At 34.5% G+C, this 23,725-nt stretch overlaps 2 protein-coding genes and 1 non-coding gene across 3 annotated transcripts; 2 read left to right on the top strand and 1 right to left on the bottom strand.

Moving 5' to 3' along the window:
• The first annotated feature begins 2,921 nt into the window (after positions 1-2,921).
• On the top strand, positions 2,922-2,995 carry TRNAW-CCA (transfer RNA tryptophan (anticodon CCA)). The gene has a single exon. It is a non-coding gene; the product is annotated as a tRNA-Trp (tRNA).
• A 9,328-nt stretch (positions 2,996-12,323) lies between these two features.
• On the top strand, positions 12,324-17,765 carry LOC108320450 (probable ADP-ribosylation factor GTPase-activating protein AGD8). Its single transcript, XM_017551872.2, has 7 exons — positions 12,324-12,757; positions 12,923-13,041; positions 14,738-15,170; positions 15,296-15,553; positions 16,221-16,346; positions 17,138-17,236; positions 17,360-17,765. The coding sequence occupies exons 1-7, from the start codon at positions 12,689-12,691 to the stop codon at positions 17,465-17,467; spliced, it is 1,212 nt and encodes a 403-aa protein (XP_017407361.1). The 5' UTR covers positions 12,324-12,688; the 3' UTR covers positions 17,468-17,765.
• Positions 17,766-21,762: 3,997 nt separating this feature from the next.
• Positions 21,763-22,749, bottom strand: LOC108328144 (glycine-rich cell wall structural protein 1.0). Its single transcript, XM_052874320.1, has one exon. It carries the CDS (start codon positions 22,718-22,720, stop codon positions 21,947-21,949), a length of 774 nt encoding a protein of 257 aa, XP_052730280.1. The 5' UTR covers positions 22,721-22,749; the 3' UTR covers positions 21,763-21,946.
• Positions 22,750-23,725: the final 976 nt, after the last annotated feature.

The raw sequence follows: 23,725 nt of genomic DNA, 5'->3' as shown, positions 1-23,725 counted from the left end.
CCACGGGTTGGTGGGTTAAACGGGTTTGCTCACTAGCTCACTTAATACTTAATTACAAGTTTTTTTAAATCCAAAAAAAAATTCAATTTATTTGTAATTCAAATTTAAATAATTTCACTCTAAGATGATGTTAAACTCGAAAGACAATTTAAAATAAATAAAAAAATTATTTTTTTCAAACCCAACCCGGCTCGAACTCGTGGTGGGTCGGATTGTCTACGAGTTCTAACTCATTTTGACAACACTACATAAATGGTACTTAGAAGCAAGAAATGAGCTTATTGATCAAATGACACTCTAGGATTTAAGTGGCGCTTAGGGTAATTCACCACTAGAAGGTGACACCCAACCCTAGTGACAAATTTTATCTTAGTCTTCATGGCTCTAAGGTTGATTCAAGTGGCACAAAGTGTAGGTGACCTTTTGAAATTTCCAATTTTTTGACCTTCTATTTACATTTCTTTGAATTTCAATTTTACATCGCTTGGTATATATTTAAATGTGAGTAATCAATTTCTAACTACTTCAAAAAAAATATCAAAATAAAAATTAAATAAGTTAAAAGTTAAAAAAGAGTTGATTTTGTCCATGTAAAATGACTAATGATAATAAAATTAACATTATCAGTTAGCACATAATATTGTAAATGAAACGTGATTATGTTTTATAATTAGTTATTTTTAACATTTAATCAAAATCATAACATGTTATACTTTTTCTCTAACGCAATATAATTACTTAAGTTTTCCAAGAAAAAATTGATTTTACAACATAGTAATAAAAAAAGACTATGACAATGATAATAATGGTGTAGGTGGAATTACTAATAACAATGATCTACTATAATGTTGTGGCAGTGATAATCAAATCACAAAGACAAAAAATGGTGTGACTAATAGTGACGACAATAGTACAAAAAGTTCTATTTATAGAGGAGTTCTAACATAGTAACTTCTACGTCGAACATTATTGCACCCAACATAAAAATGATATTTTACATCAATGATGGAGAACAAACATAGAAATTCTATTCTACTATATATGTATCGATCGGTTCAGACCGACCAGATCACATCATACCGATAGTCCAAGTTGATATGAAATTGATTGGTATCGATAAGATCTAATTAGTTATCCAATTAAGCTAAACATGTTAATAATTAGGTTTAACAAAATTGGGTCGTGATTAGCCTAAGATATGATTGTCCAAAGACATGCATAATCGCATTTAAAACTCTTTCAATCGGTCACCTAATAGCTTTATCATTAAAGTATCTTTTACATGTATCATCTAAACGGTTTTAGACATATAAGAGACATAGAAGATAAAACAAATAAGAGATAAGAGCCACGTGGAACAAATTATTTAAAATTTACATCATTCCATGCCAAAACATCTACCTTTTTTATTTTTATTTTTTTAAATTATCATTCACGATACTTCTTCTTGTGTAACCACTCCTTCATGTTTCTTTTATGATTAATGTTGTGATTATTGTGTCCGCCCCTTAGCTCGTTATCAGCTTGATGATATGTGACTTTGTGCACTCGGTCGCTGTTGCCCCACACGTTGTTACATCATGCCCCATGATCGCTACTTTCCCTTATAATACTCCAAAGCCGCATTCAGCTGCCTTCTACGCTGCTCCATTGTGTCACATGTTGAGGAGGTCTCCTTGTTTTATCATTGTTGTTGTATTGAGAAGTTCTTCTTGCTACCAAGTAATGTTTTTCCACTTAAACATGTTTTTATGTTGATTGTTTCTGTATCATGGAACAATGTAAAAATATGTCTTTTTTTTACCTTTCTCACATGTACGTCGGATCTAAAAGTATTGTAATTTAGTCTAAATAATTAATATAAGAGGGTTATTTTGTATTAATATATGATGACTTTATTTATAATAAAAGTTGTCATGATAAAAAGGTCATCATAATATCTCTACACTTAAAAAGATATAATTTGCATTGTCAAAATAAGATATACGTATGTAAGAAAATTAAATCTTATTAATATAGCAAACCCTTAATTACAATATAATAAAATAATTTATATATCGTGTTCTGATATATTGTGATATGTACAAAACCCTTAGTAAAATTTGTGAGACATTACAACAAAAAATTTGGAAGAAGTGCTCCTTAAATAATACGACATTGCTCCTTCCACCACCATTCTATACTTCTTCCACCTCTCCACATTATTTTAAATACAATTATATCCTTAAGTTAAAAAGATTTTCACTTTTATCCTATTTTAAATAATTTGAAACCCTAATTTTACTTTTCCAGCATCCATCCACGGAACTCTCTTCCCCTTTCCCCATTTTCGTTTCACCTCCCCACCTCCCGCACTTCCATTCCTTTTTCTTCTCAGCTTTTTTTTTTTGGTTTGAAAGCTTCCATTGCCGCCGTGGTGTGAAGGAGCGTCACCGTTGTGGTGTGGAAAAACATCAAGGAACGTCCAGAGCATCAACCAGCATGAGGAAATATACATCAACGAAGATGTAACCTAATAAAACAAACTCTAAAATAAATACGTTTTTTCCTTAAACGGATGTTGACATCCGTTGAAGGATGTTGACATCCGTCGAAGGATGTCACCTCTGTTTAAAGGTTAGGTTTTTTATTTTAGGATTTTATTTCAAGGTTTATTCGAATACGAGGAAGCACTCTACACACTGCACCACTCCACGCACTGCACCACGAGAGGGAGACTACTTGATAATTCTTTCCACCACCACCAACCTTTGCAACTTGTAGTATCTCACAACGACGAAAGAAAAAGAGGAAGAAATATAATGTTAAAATGAGCAATAAACCGGAAACCTTTGAAGACGAATTCCAATTGAACATACATACTGAATATCTATATGCAAAATGGATTTGGATCATAGTAGAAAAGAATTTATGAAAAAAAAGCGCTCTTAGTTCAGTTCGGCAGAACGCGGGTCTCCAAAACCCGATGTCGTAGGTTCAAATCCTACATAGCGTGATTCTAGTATTGTTCGCCTGATAATTACACTGAAATAATTGAACATTCAAAAGAAAGTCTGAATTTTATCCTTGTCGATTAGGATGAAACTAAATAAATAGGGAATCACAAAAAAAGAGACATTTATTAATCAAAGATTCAACTGATCACAACGACGAAAGAAAGAGAGGAAGAAATATAATGTTAAAATGAAAGAAAATTATTTTACTGATGTATGAGACTAGAATAGATTATTAATGAAATAGGTTGTGAATGGGTAAAATTAAAAAATAATAACCCTAAAAATAAAATTTTACTGAGGGACAAAATAATAAAAGGGAAGTGGAGAGAGAAAGGTGTTGTGATGGAGGGAGCAACACCCTAAACAATAACATAGTTGAAAATTTAAAAGTGCTTTCTTCACTTTGGAACATGCTTATTTTTTTTGTCTCATAATTTTCTTTTTTACAAAAAAGTGTCATAAGATCAGAGGAGTTTCTTCATCACCCCATTGTTTTCTTTCTACACCTCTAACTTTTGTTGCAATTTCCATTTTACCCCTACCAAATTATATTTTAAATAAATAAATAATTGTTATATATGTGATATAGGTGTATGCAATCCACAACCAAATTTTGAAATCTAGCACACACTAAATTTTGAAATCTAGTTAAAAAGTTTATCGAATTATGAAATCTTATTAACAAACATAGAAATTCATATAACTGGATTTCAAAATTTGATAAACAAAAAAATTTAATATTTAACTAGATTTCAAAATTTAATGAAAATAAATTAATACTTAATTGCATTTTGAAATCTGGTGAACAAAAGGTTAACACGATTTCAAAATAATTGCATTTTGAAATCTGGTGAAGAAAAAGTTAACACGATTTCGAAATTTAGTGAAAACAAAATTTACACAATTAAATTTTAAAATTTGGTGAACAAAAATATTAACATTTAATTGAATTTTGAATTTCGATAAATAAAAAAATTAAAATCAGGTTTCAAAATTCAGTAAACAAAAATTTGAAACTTAACTGAATTTTAAAATTCATAAATTGAAATTTTTGTAACGGAGAATGTTTACAAGTTTAACTTTTCTTGTTTAATTAGATTTTTCATTCACGAATTTTACTTTTTTTTACCGAATTTTAAAATTCGGTTATGTGTGAATTTTTATTTATTGGTTTTTAAAATTGGTTTTGTGTTGATTTTTTTTATCAAATTTTAAAATTCAGTTAATTATTAATTTTTTTTATCATATTTTGAAATTCAATTATGTCTACATTCTTTTTATCAAATTTTAAAATTTAATTATGTATGAATATTTTTTGTTCACTAAATTTCAAATCCGATTAAATGTAAATTTTTTTAATACTATAATTGTAAAATCTGGCTTTAATAAGTGTTCACCATATTTAGAAATCCAGTATGCTTAACTGTACATCGAATTCTAAAATCCCTATATCTATACCGTAAAAGAAATTAACTGATGTTTCAGTTCACATCACATCTCCCAAAATTGTTGACATGATGTTATCCTATTTGTTATTACATGAAGAGGGTAAAATAATATATATATATATATATATTTGTTTATTTATTTATTTATTTATTTTTGAAAGAAAAGAAAGAAAAACAGGAGATAAAAAAGAAGCGCCAAAACTTGACCTTAGAAACCTGAAAGAGCCTTTTTCAGTACAGTGGCCCAATGTGTATTCGGCGTCCATTAGGGCTTCCTATGTGAAATTGCAAGCCGCGTGTGTTATGAAGGCTGAGATTATTAAATCCAATGTAGTTACCAACACAAGACCATTTATTTTTGCACTTTGATAATTTCAACTTGCACCCCCATAAATATTTTCAATTATAAATTACACATTTTAGAATATAAAATAATAAATGTATTTCAAAATATAAATGTTTTTCCGATTGTAATAATTGAAGTACAAAAATTATATTTCAGCATACAAAATTCACATGTCAAAATACACCATCTGATATACAATAATTTATAAGAGTACAGGAAGGAAATTTGTAGATGTACATGAAGGAACTACTCCAACACAAGTGTCCATAGAACCCTAAACAAATCCTCTTTATTACTCAATCAGGGATTTCTTTTGGCACCCCTTTATTTTTTTCTTGGTAAATATGAAAACTCACATTGTCTATGAGTTTTAGACTATCCCATCTAAAATATATTTTTTAGTATAAGGAAAACTTTTAAATCATATAATTCAAAAGTTAATTTGGAATTCTGAATGGTAAAATCTATTTTATTTTTACTTTCAAATTGTATAATCTGAAAATCATTTTTTAAATTGTCGAAAATGATTTTTGTATAAAAATAATTTTTAAAACACAATCCTAAAATTATTTTTTGACTTTTAAATTGTTTAATATAAAAATATATTCAAATTATACAATTTAAATATATTATATAAAAAATTACTTTCAAATTGTATAATTAAAAGTATGTTTAAACCCTCGTTTGATCCTCATATTTGTTGGTAAATCTCAAGTGGGTCATCGTTGTTTTTTTCGGTCTCAATTAAGTCCATAAACTTGTAAATTATCTCAATTAGGTCCAAATATTTGAAAAATTGAGTCAATTAAGACATGTCCGTTAAGTTTTCACAAACGGCGTTAAAATTGGCTGACGTGGTGCACACTTAATTTGCTTATGTATATGTCTTATATTACGTGGAATTTGTTATTTAATTTGTTATTAAGTATTGTCTAAGTATTATCAGGATTCATCTCTACCAATTGACATATCTTAGGATTAAGAGCTCTGCAAATATGAGACTTTAACTTGAGAGAAGGGTACCCTCCGACGCCAGAAACAAATCCAAAGAATCAAAATATGGACAACAAGGAGAGTGAGAGTACATTGAAGGATAATGAGGAGAACAATAGTGAAACGGAGGACAAAGAAACTGGAGAAGTTAAAGAACAATGACAATATGGATAACAATGAGAATCACAATGCAGCGATAGTTATTATCTCAGGGTTCTTCCACAGAGTTCGGAAGGGAAACTTTTGCCCCTTGCACAACAAACAGACCAAGACAAAACTTAATTCCCTTAGTAGTCAAAAAACATTAAACAGTAAAAATAAGATAAAAAAACTTTGAAATTCAACAAACCAATTATGGGTATTACCCAAAAATAACACAAACAGATGGTACAACACAATTTCAAAGCACCAAACGAATCCCCAAAAGTTACCAAAACCAGATTTTGCAAAACACCCAAATGAATCAAACAATAAGAGAGTTGCTTGGTTGCAACAAGAGAAGAGTTTAGATGGTTAAAACCCTAACGGAAAAAGTTGAATCCCAACACAGTGGAAGTGTAGGGGCGAAACAATAGCGTAGTCTTAAAACCCAGAAATGCGTAGAGGAGATGGTGGGCATCAAAATATTAGGTGGGAGAAGAGTTGGGGTGCGATCAAAAATGGGCCTTGGTGCAGATAGAGAAAAGGGTGCAAAACGAGGAGTGGTTGTTGTCTGTGAAATATGAATGATGCCGTGGCGGAGACAAAGAAGACGCGTTTGGCGGCGGCGACCCTTCTGTTGGCGGCATTGTTGGGAGCGCGAATCGGGTCCAAGGGAGAAACGTGGAGGGTGAGCGAGTTCAGGCCTTGCATGATGGTGGAGAACGATGATTGAGTGCTATCTCGTGTGTTCTTCTATTGGATTTAGAGATTAAATCCCTAATTCCCTTTTTCTAACCCTATTTTATTAAAATATTTCTAATCCTAAAAAATTCTTAACACTACTAATTTATTGTGCCACGTCAAACACGGTTAATTAAGTTAAAAAATTCCACATAATATTTGGACCAAATTGAGATAATTTACAAGTTTAAGGATCCAATTGAAACCGAAAAAAAACGATGACCCATTTGAGATTGACCAACAAATATGAGGATTAAACGAGGGTTTAAACCTTAAAAGTACTTTCTAGATTAAAATTGATAGAAGACCACGATAGGACAATTTGATTTTTTAATGACTCCCATATAAGCATGCAAAAAGAAACAACTCCGTAGAAGCCACACAGTTGGGGTAACCATGCTTTATTTACAATTTAATGCCGAAGAGAATGTCAAACATTTAATTTAATATCTGTTTTGAAAAAGAAAACTAAAGAAGAAATGGGTCAATTAATTAAAAAATGGTGTAATTAAAAAATATTTAGTAACACATTATTCTAAATAAATTATTATAAAGAACAAAATCAATCAAAATATTTATTATTTTCTTTTATTATGTATATAAAGGTTTATTAATTTTGATGGTTGGAATTTTGGTTGAAATTTTTTTAAGTAAGCTCTCATTTATATTTTTCTTTCAATCAATTTTTAATTTATAAAAAATTGACTCAATTAGTTTATATTTATTAATATTGTATTAAAGATAATAAATACATGTCACGTATCATAGATTTTTAAATTATTTTTGTTAAGATGTTAGATCCATGGTATATTACATATTTAATGTTAGTGTTACACTATAAATATTTTGTTCCTTATACATGTTTTTTGTTTGATATAATATTGTGCTTTGGGACTAAATTTATTATTTATATAAATAGTTTAGTGATATTTTTATTAAAATTAACTTTTTAATATATTAAATTAAAATAATTAAAGTAGTTACATATTAAATTAATTTATTATAAGTATTATTTACTTAAACGATTTTATATACGTTTTTTAATTATATAATAAAAATTGAATTTTTTAATTATTTTAATTTTAAATTATAATATTTTAAGTCAAATAAATATTTATTCCATATTTTATTTTAAGTAAGATATTTTTCCATTTATCATATAAATATTATTAAATTTATTAAATAAATTTAAGTTTCTTTACCAAGTAAATATTTAGAGGTATTATATTATTAATTAATATATTTTTACAAGATTATAAACAACTTTATTTAAATACAATTTGTTTCTGCTGAATGGGATCGGGGAAAACTCATGCTGCCTCCGCCCGGAAACACTCCTCCTCCTCCGATCGGTTCTTCTTCCTTCGCTCCTGACGCTCGTCCTTTCACTCTCCTCACGCTCGTTCTCCACGCAAATGGGTTGACCTGCAGCAAACACTCCGACGCTCAAGTCAGAATGGGCTTTAGCAAGTCTATGTAATTATCACAGAACAGAGAGTTTACCTTCTCCTTTGACTGCTATTTATATAATTTCAGAGAATATTACCCATTAATGTACCTTTTAATGGCTTTCAATGCACATCTTAAATACTCGACAACGACCGTTACCTCATTAACTAATCATTCATGAGCCTTCAACTGCTGACTCCAGCCCATAGCTTTAGGTGTTCGCCCGACTGGTCGTATTGCTCCTAAGAGACCCGATCGGACGTATCAGGCTAAGACACCCGATCGGATATATTAGCTTTGCTTCTACCCGATCGGCACTGTCTACAACCTTCCCGGTCGGTTGCCCGCCCTCGGTAGTAACACAAGTCCCCCAAGCCCTAGCAAAAATATTTTTGCGTAGGGTTTTGAAGTGACCTCCGTTCAGCCCTTTTCTTCCTCTGTCTCATTAGGTCTTTAACATACTAACACTTGCTCTGGTGAGAACTGTAAAGTTACGACTGTAACTTTTAGGCGGGAAATGTGAAAAAACGAAACGTCTTACCGCCTGAACCGTCAGATTTACCCAGTGTAATCTTCTTTTCCAAGTGCCTACTGACGACCCCGGCCTGGACGTGAGCATGATGGTGGTGGACAATAAACTAGTTCCAATCCAAATTCCCCCATCTTCTCCTCCGGTCGGTCAGAATGTCGAAGCTGCCGTCGAAGTGGTTGGAGAGACCGACGATCGGTTTCGCAGCTAACTTTCTCGCCGATCGGTTTCGCCGGTCTCTCCAACCACTTCGACGGCAGCTTCGACATTCTGACCGACCGGAGGAGAAGATGGGGGAATTTGGATTGGAACTAGTTTATTGTCCACCACCATCATGCTCACGTCCAGGCGGGGGTCGTCGGTAGGCACTTGGAAAAGAAGATTACACTGGGCGAGAGCCTTGTCAAAACCGAGCACATGCTCGTTCACCACTTCGTCGCCCAGCAGCTTGACTTCTGCCTCCAACTTGGTTACTTGATCGCGGAGAGAATCCCGCTCGGCTGTCAGAGTTGCGTTGGAAGAGGTGGCCTTTTGGAGGTCAAGTTTGGCATCATCCAAAGACCGTTGCATACGATGCTGAGTAGCGCGAGCCTCGGCCAACAGTGTGCTGGTTTTCTTCTTGTCCTCTTCCGCCATCCGTTCGGTCTCGGCCAGCCGAAGGGTAAGGTCCTGGTTGGCCTTGAAAGTGGAGTCGAACTTTGCTTGGAGCGCTTGAAGCTCGGCGGAAGCAGATGCTTTTTTCTGGGCGGCATAGGTCTGACACAAGGCCAATTGTGTCGTCAACTCCAGAGACATGTTGGAGGCCTCTTCCTCGGTCATCCCACTGACCAGGGTCTTTTCCTCAGTGAAAAGGTTGAAATGGAGACGCTTGGCCACCCATGAGTTTGGACTCAGCAGACCGGGGAGAGGAGGCCCGTCGGGCATACGCCTCTTAGCTTGTTGGGATTCAGCAGAGGCCTCCCGAGCAGCCTTTCGTTTCGCCTTCTTCTTGGGGTGCGACTCGATCGGGGGAGCCTGATCGGGAACAACCTCAACCGGAGGTGGAGGAACGGAAGTCTGCTGGGTTGGTCGGGAAGTTGCAGGGGCAACGACAGTCGACGGGGCATGGGACGAGCTCCCGCCCGGTTTTCTTACTTCGCCCCCTCTTTGAGCGAACAGGCGGGCGAAGGTGCTGTTCTTGGACGGATCCATCTTTGATAGATAATCTACAAAGCGGAAGAAAATTCAGATAAGTTCCAAACGGCTGCTCAACGAAAGGCAATCAAAGATAGCTTACCGAACACATTAGATGGCAGATTTTTGTTGCCCAAAAAACCGATCAGAACACGGCAAGAGGATTTGGGGGGTAGCTGACAAAGTTGGTTTATTAAATCCAGGTCCTCGGGAGTCATCTGGGGCTTAGGCCAGGAAAGGACCTTCCGGGGATCTCGGGTCCAGTAAAAAGGAAACTTGGCCTCTTGGGCCGAAGAGCATAAGCTCTGGTATCCGGTTTCCGTCGGCACGACTTTAAAAAAGTGATTTTTAAAGTCTTTATAGGAGCTGTTGTAAAGGGTTAACAGATGTTTGTTCCCGACCGTCCGAAGGGAAACCCAAGGCTTGGACGGGTGAGGCTGTACATGAAAGAAATAAAGGAAGGCGGTAGAAGTCGGTTTGAGAGCTAAACCGGAGCAGATGGCGGAGAACTCTTGCATGAAGGCCGAACCGTTCGGATGAAGCTAGGTGGGAGCCAAGTTAAGTGTTCTCAGTACACCCATCTGGAAATCAGAGAAGGGCAGAAGAACCTTCAAATCCTTGAACATCGTGGCATAAACATAGAAGAAGTCATTGGGGTAGTTGCCCCGACCGTGGCAGACACGCTCGGTCCTCTGACAGATGGCTAGTTTGAAATGCCTAGCGTCGGCAGCAGTCTTAACCAAACAAATGTGGTTGATTAAATTGCGGAAAGCCTGGCGATCGTAAAAAGAAGAGGGAAGTTGCCTAACTTCATGAGGCACCCAGTCGTAGCCGGGAACAGGTGGCCAAGCTCGGGGCTTCCCATCCCAAGTGCCGGTTGAGTCCACGTGGATGGCAACTTCGTCAGGAGCATCACTGTCAACCAGGAGATCGGAGGAGTTCCCCGAAGGTGAGGCCCTAGCGCCGGCACCGGTGAATGCGGCCAGGGATGAAGATGGACTGGCATTGTCATCGTCAGCATACCCCTACCCTCGTCGCCGGAGAAATCAGAAGACATGATTACCTGAGGAGTGGAGAACCAAAGGAGCAGAGGAAGATTCAGAGGAAGGAGAGGCTGGCGACGACGAGGAGATTAAAGTGAAAAATTAGGGTAAAAGAACGGGTATTTATACCAAGATTAAAACCGACTCAACTGGTATATCTGAAGCGTCAAACGTCAAGAGATCTGACGGTTTGAGAGACGTGACGTTTCGGTAATAGCAAAATCTGACGGTTCAGGCAGTAAGACGTTTCGTTTTTTCACATTTCCTGCCTAAAAGTTACAGTCGTGACTTTACAGTTCTCACCAGAGCAAGTGTTAGTATGTTAAAGACCTAGTGAGACAGAAGAAGAAAAGGGCCGAACGGAGGTCACTTCAAAACCCTACGCAAAAATATTTTTGCTAGGGCTTGGGGGACTTGTGTTACTACCGAGGGCGAGCAACCGACCGGGAAGGTTTTAGACAGTGCCGATCGGGTAGAAGCAAAGCTAATATATCCGATCGGGTGTCTCAGCCTGATACGTCCGATCGGGTCTCTTAGGAGCAATACGACCAGTCGGGCGAACACCTAAAACTATGGGCTGGAGACAGCAGTTGAAGGCTCATGAATGATTAGTTAATGAGGTAACGGTCGTTGTCGAGTATTTAAGATGCACATTGAAAGCCATTAAAAGGTACATTAATGGGTAATATTATCTGAAATTATATAAATAACAGTCAAAGGAGAAGGTAAACTCTCTGTTCTGTGATAATTACATAGACTTGCTAAAACCCATTCTGACTTGAGCGTCAGAGTGTTTGCTGCAGGTCAACCCATTTGTGTGGAGAACGAGCGTGAGGAGAGTGAAAGGACGAGCGTCAGGAGCGAAGGAAGAAGAACCGATCGGAAGAGGAGGAGTGTTTCCGGGCGGAGGCAGCAGGAGTTTTCCCCCGTCCCATTCAGCAGAAACACAATTTAATAAAATTGTTAATTTAAAAATAATTTTAGAAATATTTAATAAAAAAATTACTTTTAATATATACATAAATTAACATTTACACAACAAAATTTAGTTTCATTTAAAAAAGAACAAAAATGCTCCAATTTTTTTAAAACATTAAAATTGAATTAAATAGAAAATATATATACAAACTGAATTAAATATAACACTAATAATATTACCTGACACATAAACTTAACATGTGAACAATTTTTTTCTAAAAAAATTATAAAAAAACCTACACACTTACGCGCATATTTTATTATTAAACTTATCATTATGAATAAATGATATTAACATTTTAATTCAAAGAGAGATTAGGTATTTTATTTTAAATCTAGATGTATTTTAAATGTTATAAATCTATCATTTTGTGTTGTATTTGAACGCTGGTTGGATAATTGAAGAGTATTTGAATGAATTTTAAAATCATTGATTTGGAAACTGAAAGAATTATAAAGGCAGTGTAGAGGACGACGTTTAGGGGAGTTGAGAGAGAAGGGTTATTTGAACCGTCTTGGTTAGGGATAGCAACCATTCACCCACTTGAGAAAACGCGAAGGCCAACAACGCTCTCCCTGAATTCTCTGGAGGGCAATTCCGTCATTTAAATATTTCGGTAGTAAAAGGTCCTTTTTAAGACAAAGAAAATAAATAAATATATGCACAAACGTTCATAGGCAAACAACATTTGTGGTTCTGCCTGCAAATTTTCTTCCCTCAATCTAAATTCCTCAGGTGGTGTTCCTGTTCTCCAAAGCACCCCTGAGATTCATTTGCGGAAACTTGAAAACAAAATAAATAATCATTTCCAGTCTTAGATTTCTTTTAGGTTTTTTCTTTTCATCTTCCAATGGCGTCCGATGCCGTCACCGACAAGAACATTGTCTTCAGGAAACTCAAGGCTAAGTCTGAAAATAAGGTTTATTTTCTATTCAATTTTATCGCTCATTTCTTGATTTCTCTTTATGTGCACTGAATTTTCGTTTCTGCTTTCTGATTTACGAGATCTGGTTTCAGATCTGCCTTTCCGTGCTTCTCCTATGTTTCATTTTTTAATTTCTGTGCCTTGTTTTTTTCTTTTCAGATGTGTTTCGATTGCAATGCGAAGAATCCTACCTGGGCGTCCGTCACGTATGGGATCTTCCTCTGCATAGATTGCTCCGCCGTTCACCGCAGTCTCGGCGTGCACATCAGCTTCGTGAGGTAAGGCGTGGATGATTTTTTTGAATGGTGAATCTGTTCGTTCAGTTTTCTCTGCGAAATTGTTTGTTTGTCTCGGTTTGCAATATAATTGTGTGGCTGATTTTGTATTGGGAGTGTTGTATGGTGTTTTAGTGGGGGTTCTGAGTGTTTATACGGATGAATTTAGTGCACTGAATTTAGTGCACTGCGTTGTAATGCGGTGATGTGTTATCATTTAGAGATTTCCCTAAGCCAATTTGGTTAAAACTCGAATAATAAATGAAACCAGACTCCAGAATTTGGTCTCTAGTTGCGGCATGAATAAGAGGAGCCTCATTCCATTAGGTGATGTGGGTTACGTGGATTGCATGATGCCATTGCACTCGGTTATAAACCTTCTATTTCTTCTTCCTTAACCTCCTCTGTCCATCCATGTTTACTTCCTTTTCGTATGTTTGGAAAAATTAATAATTCTACATTTCCATTTCCTGTTCCATGATCTTGTCAAAACTCCACAAAAAGGACTGAATCATGCCTCACTTGTGGGTTTTCTTGTCTTGTTTTGGCCTTTAGGTACTTTGTCCAGTTTGCATCATAATTGCACTTGCACATAGGAGAGGCGTTGCCTTTAGATAATCCCTTTTAAACTCTTCCATTCCACGAAGATTCTTTACTTTCGTGAACACTTTCAATTCACCACTAAGATTTTCTATTAGTCTTCTTGAGGCACAACCCAGTTGATTCTTAGAATTGTAATTTGTCAAGTTTTTGTTCAGGACTCTTGATATGAATGCCATATGCTGTGCAGTAAGGCTCTCACCTACAATCGCCTTGCAAGCTCTTTTATTAGAACTCCTGAAAAGCTTTGAACCATGCCTCAAACATGATTCAAATCACGTAAGATACAGGTCTTGTGTCTGTTGATTGTTTGGAGTGCAGGTCTTTTAATGGAAATCAGCATAACTTGGGATATGATATGGGATTTGTAGTAAAATGATTTGGTGATGTCCTTTGTCATGGGGAATTTTAATTTTAATTCAAAGCATGTAACTCTTTCTGAATATTGCTTTTCAAGTTTAGTAATGATCCTTGGACAGACTTTGTCCTCTCATAGTTGAAAGGGACCCCAATGTGGTTCCTTCAGAAAAAAAGGTTATGTATGGTTTGCATGAGATTTTGTGTTTGTGAGGATGAAGCCTGGGCAAATATCTTTATTGTTTCTGATTCCCTTTTATTATTTTCCATTAGATTATTCAGTCAAGAAATGAGTTTGTGGCTTGATAGGATAATTTGCTATGTAGTTAATATTTTACTATGCTCTTTGTGGGTAGCTGAATGGATACTTCTTTGAAAATAAATGAAGCAATCATGGAATTATCAGACAGTAGTTGGTTTTTCAGGGACGTGTGTCTGGAAAAGTTTGGGCTGGAGGCATTTGTTTTAAGCATACATGATTTCTTAATCTAAAATGGCTATATTTGTATATTCAATGAGTTGCAAGGAGCTTTGCATATTTCATATTTTATTACTCTTTCCAAGATTTGAAATACTTACCAGAGTTATCACTAAATATAAATTTTACTCGTGTTGTTCTGCATCTTTATTTTATGTATAGTTATTCTGTGAAACATACTAAAATGAATCAACAGGTAGGTAGTTGTTGCAAATAAAGAACACAGATTGACAGCTAAAAAACTTTATGCCATTCTATATGTAGGTCTACAAATTTAGACTCATGGAGTCCTGAGCAACTAAAGATGATGAGCTTTGGAGGAAACAATCGTGCACAGGTTTTCTTTAAGCAACATGGTTGGACTGATGGTGGCAAAATAGAGGCTAAATACACATCCAGAGCTGCGGACTTGTATAGGCAACTTCTTTCCAAGGAAGTGGCTAAAAGTATGGCTGAGGACGGAGGCTTGCCTTCATCACCTGTTGCTTCTCAGTCTTCCCAGGGTATTAATGGGCTTCCTGAAATCAGGACCAATGAAGTTCCAAAAGAAAACATTCTGGAAAAGCCTGAAAAGCCTGAGGTCACCTCTTCACCTAGGGCTTCTCACTCAGTAATTTCAAGTACTGTCAAGAAACCTATTGGTGGTAAAAAAGCTGGGAAGGGTGGGGGGCTTGGTGCTCGTAAACTCACTAAAAAGGTATGCAAATAGTTATATTTTGTTTGAAGATATATGCTAGAAGTCCTTGTTGGTTTTTTATTATCTTCTACACTATTTTAATTTGGTGACCTTAATTATTGACAAATTATCCTTATGAAATGCAGACAAGTGAGTCTATCTATGAGCAGAAGCCTGAGGAAGCCCCTGCTCCTGTTCCATCCTCAACAAACAATATGCCTGCTGGACCAGCTCTGACATCTCGGTTTGAGTATGTAGAAAATGTCCAATCCTCTGAGTTGAATACTGGAGGCTCATCCGTCATGAGTCACGTGTCTCCACCAAAGTCATCAAGCTTTTTTGCAGACTTTGGAATGGATGGTGGCTTTCCAAAGAAATCCGGGCCAAGCTCCTCCAAAGTGCAAGTAAGCTAATAAGCCTGCATCTTTTGCCCCTGAAATGTAATTGTATATGCATGCAGTTGGCATACATATGAATATTTCGTTTCCATTCACTTCAATGATTTTTACAACATAAAATTCCATGGAAATGCTAGCTTGGTCAACAATGGGAGAAAGTGCTACCTTGTGAGGTTTTACTAGAAAGGAAAAGTTAGCATACACATAGAATAGTGTATTAAATTGCATTCTTTGTTTATAATCACAAACATATTAGCATTTAAAGTATGTCGATATAAAAGACCAGGAGACTTACTTTGCGGTCATAGTTCATTGGTTGTATACTATAATGTGATAATGATATCATCGTAACTTTGTTGCATCATATAAACCATACGTGAGGCCATTTAGAATTGACTATTTAACATTAAAATTAAACTAGTTTAAATGGAAATGGTAATTATTACCGATTAGGCCGAAAGGTCTTCGGTGAACTAATATTGTTCCTACCAAGTCTCAATGACTTTTCTATTATTTTTCAGAATACACAGTTGAAATTCCTGCTACCCGTGAGAGGTCATTTATTATCTTGTTTGACTTAAGTACTTGTTGCTGATCATCTGTAAAACTGCGTTGTTTCTTTAAGAAATTTGTTAAACCTGCACCTTATTTTACTTTCGCATGTATTCTTAAGATTCAGGAATCTGATGAGGCAAGAAGGAAGTTCTCAAATGCTAAATCTATTTCATCATCCCAATTTTTTGGAGATCACACCAAAGCTGCAGATTTGGATTCTCAAGCTACTTTGTCTAAGTTTTCGGTATGGGACTTTTCTTTTATTAACTGGCTGGAACATATAGTGTGAATATACATTTATTTTTTATATTTGATGTTTGACCCCGTGTTAACACGTAAAGTCACAATACATCTTTTATTCTCTCTCTCTCTCTCTCTCTCTCTCTCTATATATATATATATATATATATATATATATATATATATATATATTACAATTTTATTTGAACACCTTTAAATTAATAACACGAATTGTCTTCAGAATAAGCTCAAACAAACTTGCCTTATATACGAACGATTTTGTAGTTTAAAATATCAAAATATTAATTTTTAAAGGAGATGCAAGTAATTCTACACTTATCTGCACTTTATCTGAGTCCTTTCTTTTTCCTTTCATTTGTCTGGAAATGGGGGTTTGTTTTTCTATTCGTGATTGCGAGACGACTTCTTAAAACTGGCGAAGTCGAATTTGTTTTTACCGGCCATATTCCTTTTAATCCAACCAAGCCACTCGAATCCATGATATGTCTAGTGTCTAGGTAAACCAACTGGTCTGAGCCCGTTTTGATAAAACTAAAGGAGATTCTTAGTTATTGTAATGTGATTTCACTGATAGATATGTTGAAGGATTGTGAAGCTTTGTTCAGTTTATTATCTGTTTTATTTGTTCGTAATCTCTTCTACTGACGAATTTTTGTTTGATGTACACTGTTGTAGATGGGTTGTTGCCAACTTGATTAAATTCTTAAATCAAGTTATTCTGTCTTTTGTTTTAAAGTTGGTACTTGACTCTGGTTAGCTTCTTGTTAATTCCAGGGTTCGACTGCCATCTCCAGTGCCGATCTTTTTGGTGACTCAAAAGACAACGCCATTGATCTTTCTGCCAGTGACCTCATCAATCGATTATCTTTTCAGGTATTCCCTACCTTGTACTGAATTTGGGAATTTCACTATTCATGTGATTTGGCAGTCGAACATTGAAATGTTGAAAAGTCGCATTAGTTTTTGTATTGACGTTGGATGGGTTGTGTTGTGCAGGCACAACAGGATCTTTCTTCCCTTAAGAACATTGCAGGAGAGACTGGAAAGAAGATCAGTACATTAGCCTCCACATTGATGACTGATCTTCAGGACCGAATCCTCTAAAAGTGTATGCCTGCGTATTTAAGAGAATCTTTGGAGTTTGTTACATATGCCACCCAATTATGTTTCAAATGTAATAGAAGAGTTAAATACACAATTCTTTTGAGGAAAATAAGACACTATCTTTTCAGGCTTGTCATATAGACTGGTGTTTTTATTTTGTACAACAGGTACTGCATAGATATTCTGCTAATATTTTAGATCTCTGTTTGTGTTGGGTTAGTCTATACGAGTTTGTTATGAACTCTTTCAGGTTTCTGTCATCTTCAATCAGTGAAACAGTTTTCCTGTCCATTATTAACCCGGATTACCTTTACCTTATGTATGCACCAGGAGTTTTTAAATTTCAATGGAATTTGAAAGACTTGAAATTTGAATTACTTTGATTTTGATTTCCTTCATTTAAAAATAATGTTTATATTAATTATTTTAAATTTCTTAAATGTTAATTTCCCATTTTTGACAAGGTAATTTAATTTTAGTATGGGTGTTATATATAATGTGGAGAGAAAATAAGTTATAAGAATGTAATTGACGTCAATTGTTAAATTATCACTAATTTTAAACAAATGGAATTTTGTTAACTTAACATTAAAACTATATTATGAATATTTAAGCCAAATTATTTGAAATTGAACACAATAGAAGTGATAAAAAAAATATCTTAATACAATTTTAGAGAGTTTATATTTTATCGATTTTGATCAATTCGCTAGTCTTTAAATAACTTTAGACTAATATAAAAGTGTCTGTATAATTCATTGATATTTTTAAAACTTAGTGTTAGATTTTGAATTAATCTAATCCTCATGAGCAGATTTTGCCTTGATCAAGACCAAATCGAACGGTTGATACCTCGACTGATGTTGAATTATGGTTGAATCTGAATTTATGTGTGTGAAGAAAAAGAGGGTGAGAGTATAGTATTTAGAAAATCTTAAATTAATTTTGAAGGTGAACTTTATAATTAAGTAATTTAGATTTTTTAACGCTTCATTTTTTTTATTAAAATTTCTCATTCAAGTGATGTATATGGTCGTAAAATATTTTAAAACTCCCATATAAATTTATCATCTAAGTATAGGCATATAAATTTATCATCTCAGTACACTATAGGAAGAGAGATGGATTTTGAAGAAAAAAGAAATAAAAGGATGTATTTTTATTTAGACTCAATTATCCGGATAAAACATTAACGTGAAATCTTAGAGGGTTTGTAATGACTTTCTACTTCTCTACAAAGCTATTACTAATGAGTTTCACCCTGCCACACATAGGGTTAATCGTTAAAATCTTTGGCTAAGATAAAGTCCCTAGATTAGGGTCTCATAAATCTCTCACCACATACTTCATTTTACTATACATGGGTTTGAATGATTATTAGAGGGATATGATAACCTCCAATGTTTGGACTCCAAAATCAATATGTACACTAATGAAACATTACCATAAAATTTGCATGCATATTTATCCATAGATCTATATGATTTCAAGATCATATAGTCCTACATTGCACATACTAGAAAATTACATATAAATAGAGTTAGAATCTATTATTTTCGCTTAGTGAGGATATCTACTAGCCCAGATAATAGTGCCTAAAAGCACACTCGCTTAACGACCAGATAGCTCGCCCAGAAAGATTATCACTAAAACTCAGACTTAAATTCTCACAAAAGTCACCCAGCGAGACTTGTCTTTCCCAACTACTACCAAGTTAGTGGGCTCTCTAACTTTGCCTTCGCCCAATGAGTATATTCTCGCTCAATAACCACGAAGTTAACTGCTCTTTGAATTTGACTTCGCAACAACCACCAAGTCAATAACTCTTTGATTTTGGCTTTGTCCAATGAGTGTATTCTTACCTAGTGAGTTTGTATAATTCTACAGAACATAATTCTAAAAATTTATGCCATTCCAACCATTCAAGGTTAGTCAAACAACTAACATAGATGTCAAAACGTACTAAATTCAAATTACAGAACCTTCACTAACTCAAATAATCTCATATGCAATACTAATAAAACAACATTCTCAAATTTCATCATACAATAAATACATGCAATTTAAGAACATAATCACAATTTAACATATCACAATCATCACACACATAAATCATTTAGTCAATTCATCATATAATCATAAAATTAGACATTTCAAGGTATCTATAACTTAATAACAGTGTAATTAGTTTCTCTTACCTAGACAATAGATTACAAGACTCTAACCAGCGAAACTCCTCCCAACTTGTAGGATGCTTTATTTGCATATAGAAATATCACAAGAATGATCAAGAGATACCGTTATGATAACTGATTAACAGAGACTCATAAATGACTAAAAAGACGCATGCAAGTAGAAGAAGACTCACATCCAATAGATAACAGAAAAAGACCAAGATTTTTTTAAATATACCCGTAAGTACTTTTAAAATGGGTATTCAGTGGGTAACAAGTGAATTTTTTTGTTCCCGATCAAATAGTGTGTATGCATTATTCATGTTTGACTTGACCCATTGTCATTTCTATTAATAAGGTGAGTTGAACCAACAATCTCTTCTACCATCCCTTATAACCTTTCAAACCAATTTTATATCTTTCTAAATGTTAATAGAGAAAATTGAACACAATGTGTCTTACATTCCCTTTCAAGTTTTATCACTAACTCAATCTTATAACTTAACATGCTAAAAATTGGGTATATATCGACTCTAAAATAATGTCTAAAGGGACAAATGATGAACATAAAAACAATATATACGAGTTGTTTTCATTTTTTTAGGTATAATACCTATTTTGGTCCCATTTTTGGTTGGGAATGTTTGGGCCCAATTTTTTTTTTGTTTAATGTAGTCCTAAAGAATATAATTTTTGTTCAATTTGGTCCTTTTTACAAACGCCGTTTAAATCGTTAACGACTAGATGTTCAGATGTGCAATTACAGAGTGAAATGTCATGTATTGGCTTACGTGGAGTGCTTTGTAGCGTTGTGAGTTAGATTTATTATTTTTTAAATTATATTTCTTTTATTAGGGTTATTCTTTTGAAAAATAAATTAAAGGTATTCAGTTGTGTTATATAACTCATGCATGCTATGTAGAAAGTAGACTATTAACTTATGAATTTTTTACTTTTGTTTAGATGCGTTATATAACTCGGCAAGTTAGAATTATACTATTTATTGAATATTCAAAATTATTATCCTTTCTTATTATTGTCTATTAGACTCACTAAATATGCAATGCAAAAAATAATTTGAATTATCTAATCTACATAATTTAGTTCTCCTCTTCCATGATACTTTGATTCTCCATTTTTGTCTACTAAACAACCTAGTTAAAAGAATTATTTGATTTTAAAATTAAATTGAAAAGATTTAAAATAATTTAAATCTGATAAATTTAATATCCTTGATATTCTATTTTTTCAACCACGAGAAATGCGTTTTCTAGGTTCTGCATATTTATATATTGAAATTTTTATTTTAAATATCACTATTAACGTGTTTTTATATATAATACGTATTTCTCACATGTTTATAATTCATAGTAAATAAACATTTCATATTTATAACATATATTGAAACTTGAACTTATAATAATTAAATATTTCTGTATGTATGAATTGTAATTTGAATTTATAATAAATTTAAAATCTTAAAAGGGCTTTATCCGCGCCAATTAAATTTAAGATTTTATCTACACCAACATAAATAAACGTTTTGTTTTTCTTTCTTGTTATTTTTTTCACTTACACGGATTGTTTGCAGGTATGAATCTTCTTAAGTTTTACATATTTATTAATGGATTGCAATATTTTTCCTACGCTATATTTTGGATAGAAGTTTTTCAATTGTGATTATTAAATGTTGGTACCAATTTATAGTTATTTATTTTTTCATGTAAAATTATATTATATAATTAATGTAAAATAATAAATTATTTTTCTTGAAATGTGTCATCTACATCAATAATAATGATGAGATATTCAATTAAAAAACACAATATTTTTTTAAAAAAATACAATATTTTTTTAAAAAAATGTAATAATTTTTTTATTAAAACTATTAAATTTACTATAACAATTTGAATATTAACCAAACCTAAATTAAAAGATTTATTTTTAATGTTTTGTGGAGGTAAAAGTTCTGGTAATCCGATGGTAATTCTCTTCCCTGTTTGTTGGTAATAATTTGTGATGCTACCATAAGTTTTTGGTTAACAAATATTCTTTAGGTTTTTATATCCATTGTTACTAAAAACATGAATGGAAGAAAATTAGATAATATAATACTGCATGGAAAAAAAGGCTTCCAAACGAGTGCTTCTTTTGCATTCACGTAACATTTAACAGACATGCAACTATATTATACTTCAATCTGAGTGGTTTATAAGCATCATGGTACCCATATCTTATTGTTCTTTTACTACTATGGATACCAGAACTTGCATATTTTTTTTCAACATTGATTTTCATGATAAGTTCAAGGGTAGTATCCACCGTGGCCACCACCTTCGCCGCTTCCAGCACCACCTCCATAACCCCCTCCGTGTGCGCCTCCACCACCATAACCCCCACCACCGCCGCCACCAGAGCCACCGCCTCCGCCGCCAGCAGCTCCACCTCCATAACCTCCACCTGATCCTCCACCACTACCATATCCACCTCCATAAGCTCCGCCAGGTCCGGCACCACCACCTCCACCGCCACCACTTCCACCACCACCTCCATATCCACCACCGTGCTCTCCGCCATATCCACCTCCCGATCCAGCTCCTTCGCCACCCCCATAACCCCCACCAGCACCTCCTGCACCACCTCCTCCGCCGCCTCCTCTGCCACCTCCGCCCCCATAACCACCCCCAGGACCTCCACCCCCTCCGTACCCTTCCCCACCCCCTTTTCCGGCTCCTCCTCCATATCCGCCACCGGCAACACCGCCAGAGCCTCCACCGCCTCCACTTCCTCCACCACCACCATGACCACCGCCAGCTGCTCCATATCCCCCACCTGCACCTTCACCTCCACCAGCTCCTCCTCCGTAACCACCTACGCCATGTGCCCCTGCGCCTCCGTATCCTCCACCTCCACCTGAACCTCCACCACCTCCATAACCTCCTCCCGTAACACCAATCGAATCATGGACATCATCGCCAATGCCGTGACCTATACTCAAGAGTAGAGTTCTTGCAGCGGAGCAAATGCCTACACTCAACAGGGCAAAGAAAAGAATGCTGAGAAGTTTGGAAGTAGCCATTCGATATGTAGAAAGTGTTTAAATCCCACACTGACGAGGTTTCAACATTGATGAGATGGGTATATATAGGAGTTGTAGTGGGCCATTTCATTGTAAAATAACATTTTATGTTTTTCCACCTTCTACAATCACCTTTACCTTCCACCTTTGCAATATTCAGAATATTCACATATTAATAATTTATTAAAAAATTACTGTATATTATATAAACACTACTTAAGATTGCATAACTCCATATTATAAAATTATAAAATTATAAAACTATAAATATTAAATTTTAAAGTTATAACTATTTATAAACCTTAAATGAATTTTATTGTCAGACAAATACCTTTTGGAGAGATAAAATTTAAAATTTAAATTCGAGACAATAATATTGAATTTTAGAGGAAAAGTATTTTTATAAGAACTAAGATTAAATATGTTTTTTAATATGAACTAAAAGCACATTACATGTAATTATATATATAGAAAATTTAATATATGAAACACTTCATTAATACTTTTATTTTTATGACCATGTATCACTTGTCATATTTATAATTTTTCTCTCTCTCATTGTCTCATGTTAAATATGCCTTAATGTGTTTTTTTAATGATTAAATTTGTTGTGGTCCCAAGGACATGAGGAGAATAGAATTTTAGTTGACCCCACAAGGTGTTGAAATACATGTACATATACACTAAACACTACTACATTCAGTAGTGTGCTTTTGCTGTCACCCATTATTCTCATCAGGCTCATCATCATCATCATGTTCACATATAAATCTAATTTCTACTATCACATAGAGCACTTATTTCGTATTTTTATGGATTTCCGACTCATTCACATATATCATGTTCACACTTAGCACCTTGTTCCTTCAAAAGGAAATATCATTTTAACAATCTTCACCACCGTATCTATGTTTTTAGCACGTTAATCTTTTAATGGAAATATTGGAAACTTGAGGATAAACTAGTATTCTAGTTCTTAATAAGTAGTTGCTGAATACAAATGAA

The sequence above is a fragment of the Vigna angularis genome, chromosome 1 (genome assembly GCF_016808095.1).
Source record: "Vigna angularis cultivar LongXiaoDou No.4 chromosome 1, ASM1680809v1, whole genome shotgun sequence".
In the NCBI taxonomy this organism is placed as follows: Eukaryota; Viridiplantae; Streptophyta; class Magnoliopsida; order Fabales; family Fabaceae; genus Vigna; species Vigna angularis.
The sequence above is the reverse complement of the archived record's forward strand: the minus strand, read 5'-3'. Positions and strand labels throughout refer to the sequence as shown.